At 48.9% G+C, this 11,980-nt stretch overlaps 1 protein-coding gene across 1 annotated transcript in view; it reads left to right on the plus strand.

The window, feature by feature from the left end:
* afap1l1b (actin filament associated protein 1-like 1b) overlaps positions 1–11,980 on the plus strand; it is a 71,887-nt gene that overhangs the window by 50,388 nt on the left and 9,519 nt on the right. The window contains exons 6-11 of the mRNA XM_084320827.1: positions 8,226–8,315; positions 8,844–9,055; positions 9,356–9,535; positions 9,915–10,007; positions 10,323–10,413; positions 11,977–11,980. The exon at positions 11,977–11,980 is cut by the window's right edge and continues 155 nt beyond it. Coding sequence (XP_084176953.1) covers positions 8,226–8,315; positions 8,844–9,055; positions 9,356–9,535; positions 9,915–10,007; positions 10,323–10,413; positions 11,977–11,980 — 670 coding nt within the window. The remainder of the gene's footprint in view (positions 1–8,225; positions 8,316–8,843; positions 9,056–9,355; positions 9,536–9,914; positions 10,008–10,322; positions 10,414–11,976) is intronic.

The following is an 11,980-nucleotide window of genomic DNA, read 5'->3' on the forward strand; positions in this document are numbered from 1 at the left end:
ATGCAAATGAGGCACTTTTCCATTAAATATGTGCACATTTATGGATGCAATAAGGCAAAATGATGTAAAATAAACAACTAAATGTGTGTTATTGACGTTTTATTGTCACTAGTTTCATAGAAGACATGTTTAGGAAGAAAAATATAACAAAATCTCAAAATCAACAAAAAAAGTATATTTGACTATTCACCTGCAGTGTCTCGCCTTAAATGGAATAAAAACAAAGTTACAACAAATTATAATAGTTTATATGCCTTATTTATCACATCTGTGACTATTATGGGCTATTTGAGTGATGGGGTACTACTGGCGGGACTGCTGATAAACAATGCGGCCCCCCAGATTGAGTGTGGAAATTTAGTGGCCCTCACCATATACAAAGTTGCCCACCCCTGATGTAGATATAGGGGCTCTGTGTACTTACCTCAGCAGTGTGTGTGCAGTGAGAGAACATCTTGCTTTGTGCTGTGTGCCCAGCAGGTTAGAGCAGCCACACAGTGACCATGTTAACAGGTTAGAACAGCCACACAGTGACCATGTTAACAGGTTAGAACAGCCACACAGTGACCATGTTAACAGGTTAGAACAGCCACACAGTGACCATGTTAACAGGTTAGAACAGCCACACAGTGACCATGTTAACAGGTTAGAGCAGCCACACAGTGACCATGTTAACAGGTTAGAGCAGCCACACAGTGACCATGTTAACAGGTTAGAGCAGCTACACAGTGACCATGTTAACAGGTTAGAGCAGCTACACAGTGACCATGTTAACAGGTTAGAGCAGCCACACAGTGACCATGTTATATTTCGTATGGCATCGCTCCCGCTCTGAGCCTTACGAGATACTCTATATCGCCTGTGATACCTAATGTATCTCCCACGAACAAAAACACATGCACCCCACCTGTATGGGGCCCCGCCCCTTATGGTGGCACCACCCATATAATCATGACTCTGGTCATGACACACCCTTCCTCTATTTTCGTCCCAGCGCACTGGATGCTTGCACCATGCGAGCTAGCGGAATGTAAAAGATTAAGGAAGATTAATAATGTTGGAAGCTTACCGGAGGTTGCTGGCCCCTGGCATCTTCGACGCATGTTTTCGGCGACACGACGGGCCTGTGATGTTCCTCGGTTGATGACTGCACATCGAGGTTCAGCTGTACAAGGCTGGCTGTCGGGCCAGCTTGTACTCAGGTAGGCCCTGTGTCTTCAGGCATGGGTATTAGTGTTAGTAATGCTGGTTTGTGTTGTTAACACAACCTTGTTGTGTGTTGGCGCCAGGGGCAAGATGGTTTGGTGAACGTTCTCTGCAGGGAACGGTTTCCAAGCTGTCTTGGGCGTGCTGCTAAAACATCTAAAGCTATGCTAACATGCTATCGCTACTGCCGCATGCTATCACTACTGCTAATTGCTATGCTGTTTTAATGTCTCCGCCGTGAGATGTTGTCACTCTCCCGCCTCTTGCCCGGTTCATCAATGAAGGTCAGTCGGTAGCTGTTGTGGGGTTTTGAGTTCTATTTACCTTTTTTGGGTAAATGGGTTGACAACGGGGTAGGTCGTGGCTAGGTTCTAGCCAGGTATTACCTTGTGTTCCGGCGGGGTTTGTTGAACGGTGTTCCCATCTGGGTTGGCGTCGGGTAGTGGGGCTATGGGTCCAGCCGACATGGTAAACATGTTGCGTGTCTGTGCACAGGCAATTGTTGTCTTGGGTTCCACATTGCCTGGCGTTAGGCTGCAGTAGTATAAGGGCAGGGCCGCTTGGGAGAAATGTGAGGCCCTGTGCGTTTTTAGACGCGAGGCCCCCCATCTCCTGGGGCGGCCCTGTGTAGGGGGCTATTGTTTCATTTTGTCACTCTGCTATGAGAAGGTCTGTCTTGCTACAGCTTTCTCTCCTCTCAAACCATTCATACTGACGGTCAATCGGTATACTGGGGGAGTAGTGCGGGGGGGGGGCTTTGTTTACCTTTTTTGGTAAATGGGCTAAACTAGGGCTGGTGTTCTGTTGTGAATATTTTGAATGAAGACGGGTCTGGTCCGTCTCCCCTTAAACTTTGTGTGTATGGGTTTGCTCATTCTACAGTTTTTGTGGTTTAGCTCTTTTTATTCATTTAACCTTTTCATGGTCCACACCACAGTGGAGGGTGCTGTTTGCAATCACCACTGGTGCTCCATGTTAACGTCAGTCCTTTGTTTTTGATATATTGAAACAATGCCCCGCCCGGCCGACACCATGGGTCGGCCTGGCGAGATGGTGTCTGGTGGAGGGGCCTTGAGGGCCGGCCGACGTCGACACATCGCGCACGGTGTTGGTAAACCACTCCGTCGAGGATGTTGACGTTATTAGCTTTGACCCAGCCGCAAGCTATAACCGCTCAGGGTTCCCCTCTCCGCAGGGGATTTTGGTCTTCTGCTGGAGCGCGGGCGGTATTGTCCTAGGCCCTACACCGCCTCACACCGCGCAGCCAGAAGAAGAGAGAGCACGGCCTCGTCAGCGGCGATGACGGGGCCCTCGACAGGCGGCCATGTTTCCCCCGCCAGTGGTGCCCTGGTTGGAGAATCGACAGGGTATCGCGAGGCCGACAGTCTTGGCGGCCGAGGGATCGGCCATTTTGGGTGATTTCGGTGTTGGTAAACCACTCCGTCGTCATTTTGCCGCGAGCAGCCCGCTCCCCGTTCAATCCTCTCTCTGGTATCCCCAGAGGCGGGGCTCTGAGCATTCTCCTTTGGCTGCGGGCCGCGAACCTTCATTGAAGCGTATGCGGCCCCATTCTTCGCTTCTCATGGAGACAGGGGCTGACACCCAGTTGATGGCTGAGCCTGGGTCTGTCCGTGAGAATGTTGTGCTGTCAAGCGGCTCCCACACCTTGAACTGTGTTGGTTGAGCCTGGTGTTACGTCTGTCAACTTAAGTGTTGTCAGCAGGGGGGCTCGAAACCTTTTGAGGCACACAGTGCGGGCTTCCCCGGCCTCGCCTTCGCCAGGCCAGGTATCATGTTGGTGCTCCCACTCCTGGAATATTGGCAAGTGGTCGCAGCTCACATGGTTTGGGGTGGTAGTGATATCACTGCAGGGCTACGGTGTGTAGGAACCCATGGGGGCCTTACACCTTGCATGTCCACCCCACCCGTTTTCAGGTTTGGTACAGACCCTGTTGTCGGGGTCTCCAGCAGGGACAGCTCTGGTCGACGAGATCCAATCTCTGTGGACGAAGCAAGCCATCGTCGTGGCGTTCTCCTCCCGGTGTTCTCTGCCCGAGAAGTCGGGAGGGAGGGGTGTAAGACCCAGGCTGGACCTGTCCCATGGGAAGGTTCAGCATTTTTTGGATCGTCTCCTACCTGTTGAACACTGTCAGGTGGGGGTCTGGTTCTCCTCCATAGACCTGTAGGATGCGTATGCGCATCCCCGATCTTCCATCCTAGGGCTTACCTACGCTTCCTTTGCAGGGTTAGCGTATGAGTACCAGAGGCTGCCGTTCGGTTTTCTCTGGCTCCCCGCATCTTCACCAAGTGCGTGGAGGCCGCACTGGGGCCTCTGCGTCATCCGGGGTTACGGAGTGTTCTGCCCTGATGACGTTCTGGTCCTTCGCGGTCAAGGTGGATCGTCAGGTCTCGTACCAGGCAGGTCTCTACCAGCCTGGGGTTGCTGTAGACTGGATGTAGAGTATTCCTCTTCCCAGTCAACGGTTGGAGGGCTATGGGCATCCATCTCGGAGCGTGTTGTCAACACGCTCGGGAGGTTCCGTCCTAGGACGGTTACGGCGCTGTCTCACGTCGCGTTTTCACCGACGCCTCCCTCGCTGGTGATGCGTCGGGCCAACGCAGTAGGGGGCAGCTGGCAAACCATGCTGCCCGATCTGCGCTACGTTCAATGTGTTGGTGTTGAAAGCGGTCCTTCTGGTCCACAAATGGTGTTGATCAGGACGGACGATGCGACGTCAGTGTCGTGTATCGACAGACAGGGAGGAGTACGCTCCCCCTGTCTGCACCAGGCGGCGGGCGGCTGGCTATGGGCGTCCTCCATCTGCGCGGCCTAAGGGCTCCCCACATCCCCGGCAGGGAGAATGTGGGTGCAGGTGTACTGTCGCGGGGCGGCCCTCATCCTGACGGGTGAGGATTGCGTCTGGACATGGCCAGGCAGGTCTGGGACCGATGCCGTGCCGCCAGGGATTCTTCCCCATACATCTGTTAGGTCAGTTGTTGGGACGGGTACGTTGAGGGGTGCAGGTTCTTGATCCTGATGGTGTTACCATCTGGAATGCGCATGCTCCCTCCACTGTCGCGCTTACGGCGTTAAGCCGGTGCAACGCTCCTTGGCTCCGACTTGGGATCTTCAATTGGTCCTCGGTCGGTTGTCCTTGGCCCCGTTTGAGCCGCTCGAGCGGGCGCCGTTGGGACGGCTGTCCTTCAGGACCGCGTTCCTTCTGGCTGTCACTTCCGCTAAACGCGTAGGTGAGCTCTGTGCTCTCTCGGTACGTCCAGAGTGCCTGTCTTTTCGGACCGATTGCGGTGTCACTCTGCGACCTAATCCTGCTTTCGTGCCTGAGAATATCCGGAGTTCCTTCCGCTCCCGGGATATTGTGGTTCAGGCGTTTCGTCCTCCTCCTCACACTGGTGAGTTAGATGCGGGCCTTCACCTGTCATGTCCAGTCCGTGCTTGGGGATTTACCTCAGCCGTACTCAGGATTTCAGGGTTACCGACCAGCTTTTTGTCTGTTACGGTGGGGCTCGTGCTGGTAAGGCACTGTCGGAGCAGCGCCTGTCCCATTGGTTGTGCGAGGGTGTTACCCTCTGCTACACGCTGGCTGGGCAGGATCCCCCTGGGGGCGTCAGGGCGCACTCCACTCGTGGGGTGGCTGCCTCTGCCGCTCTCCTGGGTGGGGCCTCGGTGGAGGACATCTGTGCTGCAGCTTCATGGTCCTCCCCGGGCTCCTTTGTAAGGTTTTACCTCATGGACATGACCGGGGGTTCTGTCTCCCAGGCGGTTCTGGGGTCTGTGGCCTTTCCTGCTTCCCGTCCTTTGGTCGGGTAGCGGGAGTGTATGGGTATGGGCCGCAGTGTGTTGAGTCACACGTGGTTCCGCCTGTACGGTGTGTTCAAGGGGTTCTGGCTCCCTCTTGTTCGCATTCAGGTGGAGTTGACTGCGCCCCCCCTTCGTTAGGAAGGATGGGGTGACAGGGCTCCCCGCACCCCTTGATGTGGGCTTACGGGTCCTCAGGGGGTACATCTGTCGGGTCTCGCACCCGCTCTTCCCCATTATCTCGTAAGGCTCAGAGCGGGAGCGATGCCATACGAAATATAACGATAGGTTATGTAGATAACCTAGTTATATTAGTATAGGCTAAGCTCCCGCTCTGCGCGCCCTGAGTTCCCTCTTGAGGGATCTTTTCCTGGGACGGGTTTTTGGCGAGGAAGGGTGTGTCATGACCAGAGTCATGATTATATGGGTGGTGCCACCATAAGGGGCGGGGCCCCATACAGGTGGGGTGCATGTGTTTTTGTTCGTGGGAGATACATTAGGTATCACAGGCGATATAGAGTATCTCGTAAGGCTCAGAGCGGGAGCTTAGCCTATACTAATATAACTAGGTTATCTACATAACCTATCGTTAACAGGTTAGAGCAGCCACACAGCCCATGTTAACAGGTTAGAGCAGCCACACAGTGACCATGTTAACAGGTTAGAGCAGCCACACAGTGACCATGTTAACAGGTTAGAGCAGCCACACAGTGACCATGTTAACAGGTTAGAGCAGCTACACAGTGACCATGTTAACAGGTTAGAGCAGCCACACAGTGACCATGTTAACAGGTTAGAGCAGCCACACAGCCCATGTTAACAGGTTAGAGCAGCCACACAGTGACCATGTTAACAGATTAGAGCAGCTACACAGTGACCATGTTAACAGGTTAGAGCAGCTACACAGTGACCATGTTAGTTCTAGTTCTTTAATAGTTGTCATACAGAAGTACAGAATACTTTCATACAAAATGCTTCTTACTGTTACGCTCCAGAGACTGTGCTAGACAAGATAGTATCAAATAACATAATAACATAATATAGCATGAATTTAGAAGAAGAAAATGAGGTCACAGTGTTCGGTATAGACATATGTACAATGTTCTGAGTTACCATATAATATACAATACACAATACTATGCAGTGTACTAATGTACAGTACTATCTAGTGCAAAGCAGAAATGGGATGAGGTACAATTTTAGGTACAATTTACAGTAGGGTGTACGAGTTGTAGTGCAATCCTTCATCCATAAATATAAAGTGTGGGGAGTGGGTGCTACAGTGTGTTTGTTTAAAGTGGGTGTGTGCTATAAGTGTGTGGAGTGGGTGCTACAGTGTGTTTGTTTAAAGTGAGTGTGTGCGTGTGGATGTGTGTGCTATGTGCGTTTGGTGGTTGTTGTTGTGTAGTGTTCATTCATTGTTCGTTTAGCAGCCTGATGGCCTGGGGATAGAAGCTTCTTCTGAGTCTTTCTGTGCTCGCCTTGAGACTCCTGTATCGCTTGCCTGACCGCAGCAGTTCAAAGAGGCAGTTGTTCGGGTGACTGGAGTCTTTAATGATTCTCTTAACAGGTTAGAGCAGCCACACAGTGACCATGTTAACAGGTTAGAGCAGCTACACAGTGACCATGTTAACAGGTTAGAGCAGCTACACAGTGACCATGTTAACAGGTTAGAGCAGCTACACAGTGACCATGTTAACAGGTTAGAGCAGCTACACAGTGACCATGTTAACAGGTTAGAGCAGCTACACAGTGACCATGTTAACAGGTTAGAGCAGCTACACAGTGACCATGTTAACAGGTTAGAGCAGCTACACAGTGACCATGTTAACAGGTTAGAGCAGCCACACAGTGACCATGTTAAGATTAGAACAGCCACACAGTGACCATGTTAACAGGTTAGAACAGCCACACAGTGACCATGTTAACAGGTTAGAGCAGCCACACAGTGACCATGTTAACAGGTTAGAACAGCCACACAGTGACCATGTTAACAGGTTAGAACAGCCACACAGTGACCATGTTAACAGGTTAGAACAGCCACACAGTAGGGGCGGTTAGGTGGCCGAGCGGAGATTGCGTTCGTCACCAGCCCCGGAGCTGTGAGCTGGATTCGCCTGTTCGAATCCAGCTCACAGCTCCGGGGTTGTCACCAGCTTGGCTGGCCGTCTGCACTAATACAATTGGCTGTATTAGAGGGTGGGAGAAGCTGGCGGGGTGGGTCCGGGTCGTTGTAAACAGCGACTCCTACAGTTCGGTCGGGGCGCCTGCTAAGCGCGGATAGGACTCGAGGGGGATAGTGTGGTCCTCCCACACGCTACGCCCTCTCGATGAGAATCCGTGCTGCCAGGTGAAAAGAAGCTGTGATTGGCTGGACGTGTGTCGGAGGAAGCACGTGGTAGCCTCCACTCTCCCAGATGATCTGACTGTGGGGGGTAAGTGCGCAGCGACCAGGAAAGGACTGGGAATTGGCATACGACTAACATTGGGATGGGAGAAAATCGGAGGAAAATGGAGGGAAAAAAAAAAAAAAAAAAAAAAAAAACAGCCACACAGTGACCATGTTAACAGGTTAGAGCAGCTACACAGTGACCATGTTAACAGGTTAGAGCAGCTACACTGCTCATGTTAACAGGTTAGAGCAGCCACACAGTGACCATGTTAAGATTAGAGCAGCCACACAGTGATGTTAACAGGTTAAAGCAGCTAAACAGCCCATGTTAACAGGTTAGAGCAGCTACACAGCCTGTGTATGGCATGGCATCAGCAGTGCATCATCCTAGAGATTCGGCACGGAGTGTGATACATGAGGTACTCTGCAAAATAGACAATGAAAATGCTCTGTTCATGATACTGTCTGTGTGGACAGCGTCACACATGCAGGTCGCTGCAGTTCAGCAAGGCAGGCATCATGCTGGCAGTGCAAAGTTGTCCACCAAATGGAAGATGGATGGATAAATAGATGGATGGATGGATAGATACATAGATGAAAGGATGGGTTGGTGGATGATTATAGAAAAGAGTTGAATTGTTTTAATATGGTATAATAGTTACAACATGGTTTAATGGTTATGATAACAATTGTATCGATAACAAATTCAGTAAGATAATTTCCTCTTGTGTCCCCCTTCTCCTCTCCTCTCCTCCTCATTTCCTCCCCTCTCCTCCTCCTTTCCTCTACCTCTCCTACCCTCTCCTCTAGGCTCCAATAACTCAGTGGAAGATGCCTACTATGAAGATGCAGACAATAACTACCCCAGTACTAGGCTCAATGGGCCTCCCAAGAACTCCTGTGAGTCTGTTCATACCTTACCCGTTTTATACTTACCCTAGAGCTCCTGTGAGTCTGTCTGTACCTTACCCTTTTTATACTTACCTTAGAGCTCCTGTGAGTCTGTCTGTACCTTACCCTTTTTATACTTACCTTAGAACTCATTTGAGTCTGTTCATACCTTACCCTTTTTATACTTACCTTAGAGCTCCTGTGAGTCTGTTCATACTTTACCCTTGTTCATATTTATCATAGAACCTTAAAACCTGTGTGACTGTGTCTTTACCTTACCCTTATTTATGTTTACCTTACATTACTGTCATATATGCTTACAGTACAAAACTGCAAACCATGGATAGAGGAAGATGCTAGTTGTATGTGTGTGGGTGAGTTGGAGGGATGGATCAATGGATGGATGGATGGATGGATGGATAAATGGATATATATTATATTTTTTTTAATTATATATATATTTTTTATCACAACAATACAATTCATTCACAATATAAATTACAATCCAGTCACAACCTAATTTATTTAATTTCCCAGACAATGACTCTGATGCTCTAAGCAGCTCCTATGAGTCTTATGAAGAGGAGGATGATGAGGCCAAGGGGCGGGAACAACCACAGATATGGACAGCTGAGGAGAGCTCTGAGGGACCAATGAGAGACTGCCGTATCTGCGCCTTTCTGCTGCGCAAGAAAAGATTTGGCCAATGGGCTAAGCAGCTAACTGTTGTCCGTGACAATAAACTACAGGTAGCTAAAGCCATTTCAAAGCCATTAGCCATTTCACAGCAGCCATTTTGACTAATTTTGAATAATAATAACATAGATATAGAATGATTAACCATATATAACATTTTCTATTTCTATGGTTACACCTTTGTTTGTCTGTGAAAATGGCCTATTCTAAAGTACCAAGTGGGTAGAGGCCATTTCTGTTGTTAAGTGTTGTGGTTCAAAGAGCCATTAGAGAACCAGAGTTGTGGCCAGCGAGATAAAGACATTATCTTACAAGCCTCTCCCCTCCCTCACATTCTTCTCTCCCTCTACCAGTGCTTTAAGAGTATCAAAGACAGCACACCCCATACGGAGCTCCCGCTGAATCTGTGCAATGTCATCTATGTCCCCAAAGAGGGTCGGAAAAAGAGGCATGAGCTGCGCTTCTCTCTGCCCGGCAGTGAGCCTCTGGTCCTGGCCGTACAGAGCAAAGAGCAGGCCCAGCGCTGGCTCAAGGTACGTCCACCAGCTACGTTGAGGTTCAGCTTTGATGTTAAGCATTGAAGGCTTGGGGTAGATGACAGCTTTAGTACTGAAAGCTGGAGTAGAGGACTGAGTTAATATTGAAGGTTGGATTAGAAGACTGAGTTAATATTGAAGGTTGGGTTAGAGAGGACTGAGTTAATATTGAAGGCTGGGGTAGATAACTGACTTAATATTGAAGGTTGAAGTAGAGAACTGAGTTAATATTGAAGGTTGAAGTAGAGGACTGAGTTAATATTGAAGGCTGGGGTAGAGAACTGAGTTAATATTGAAGGCTGGGGTAGAGAACTGAGTTAATATTGAAGGCTGGGGTAGAGAACTTGGAAGTGAGGATTGTTCTTTCTATTTCTAGGTGGTCCAAGAGGTGAGCAGCATGGCCAGCAGTACTGAAGGAGTGGAAGGATGCCCGTCTCCCATTATACAGAGGAAGATGGAGCTGGACAAGGTACATGTGTCTGTATTTCATAGAGTTATCATAAGGAAGACGAGAGTGTGGGACGCTCACCTAACCTGGATTCCAGTGGAAGTGAAGGTAGCCGGCTAAAGCAAAGGCATGTCCATCGCAGCTCCCAGTAGTAGACTTCTGAGTCTCGATGCTGGAAGCTGTAGTTCACACCGTCTCCTTCCCACTCAGGTGTCCAGTATTGAGACCCAGAAGCTGCTTCTTCTTTATTCAGTGTGCATGTGCAGCGGTTCAACAGCCACCTCCAGAGTTTAGGCCAGATGTGTGTCCTGCCTAACCCAGTGTTTCCTATACTAGATGCTGTTTTCAGACAGACCACCATCAGACTCGGACAGCGGACCTACGGGAGACATGCAGGGACATGGGCGGGACAACACTGACTCACTGAGTAGGTTTACCTTCAGACAAACCTGCACTGTGCAGTTTTGCCCCAAGCGGAGAGCTGGATCCCTGGAATACAGTCCAAATCTAGAAATGCTCTGTTTTTGCTGCCGTGGTCCTATACACTCTCACAGAATTTACCTCCAAAGAAGCATTTTCTAAACACGATTTGGTCCACACAAAAAAACGCCATTCATTGAAAGTGAATGCAATGAGATAGAACAGATCCACAAAGAATGGATTGCACGGAGCAAGTTGCACCCTTACTTACAATTCATTATGAGTTGAAAATGGGGGACCCTGATGTAAACAAGACGAAAGTCTTTCCCTGGTCTGCATCCCCTTAACAATTGTGTGTATTGAGCCGTACTGTATTGTACCCATCCTGCAATCTGTTAATAAAATTTGCATTCAATCAATCACAGTGCAGATTGATTGATTGAATGAACGTTTTATTAACAGATTGCAGAATGGGTACAATACAGTACGGCTCAATACACACAATTGTTAAGGGGATGCAGACCAGGGAAAGACTTTCGTCTTGTTTACATCAGGGTCCCCCATTTTCAACTCATAATGAATTGTAAGTAAGGGTGCAACTTGCTCCGTGCAATCCATTCTTTGTGGATCTAGCCCATAGTGTTTTGTCTGTTTCATCTTGTCAAGAAACTAGCGTTGGAAGGAGAAAAGGAGGAACCCATGATCTTGTACAGAGTACAGGTCAACACTTGCATGTTGTTTCAGTGTTGTTCCCCACTGTTTACTGTTGAGAGCCTCTAAACCTTGAACCTAAAGGGACATAAGAGAGAGAGAGACAGGAAGTGAGGCACAGGCAGATATGACATCCTTCCTGTCCTCTTCCTGTGATTGTTCCTATCTGACATCATAGGAAGTAGGTGGGTCAGAGCGTTGCAGCACCTGGTAGATACACTACACACATACACACACAAACACCTGGTAGATACACTACACACATACACACACAAACATACTAATTAAACAATGACATACAGTGTCATCGATGCGAAGCGCGAGGGCAGACTCTCTAAACAGAAGTCAACGTGCCATGCCTGTGAACTGCCACCAGGGGCAGAGTGGCTAACCGTGAGTGAGTGAGTGAGTGAGTGAGTGAGTGAGTGAGTGAGTGAGTGAGTGAGTGAGTGAGTGAGTGAGTGAGTGAGTGAGTGAGTGAGTGAGTGAGTGAGTGAGTGAGTGAGTGAGTGAGTGAGTGAGTGAGTGAGTGAGTGAGTGAGTGAGTGAGTGAGTGAGTGAATGAGTGAGTGAGTGAGTGAGTGAGTGACATTGCCTATAATGTCTATAATGTGCTGTGCATCTAAAATAAAACTCAACTCATCGTATACAGCTATAATGCTGTACTATACTTTTCCACTATTCATTACAGGTTTTTTTCCCATATATTAACAGTTTTCTGTTATTAAACGGAGTGAGTGGAGAGTAAGCATTCCATTGTACTTGTTACATATCACGAAAAATACAAATCTTGAATCTTGAGTGATGACAGTGTACTCAACCCTATAGCTATGACTAACCAGGGTGTGTTTGTTTTCAGACAG

This window comes from Notolepis coatsorum, assembly GCF_963971535.1.
Source record: "Notolepis coatsorum genome assembly, chromosome: 8".
Lineage (NCBI taxonomy): Eukaryota > Metazoa > Chordata > Actinopteri > Aulopiformes > Paralepididae > Notolepis > Notolepis coatsorum.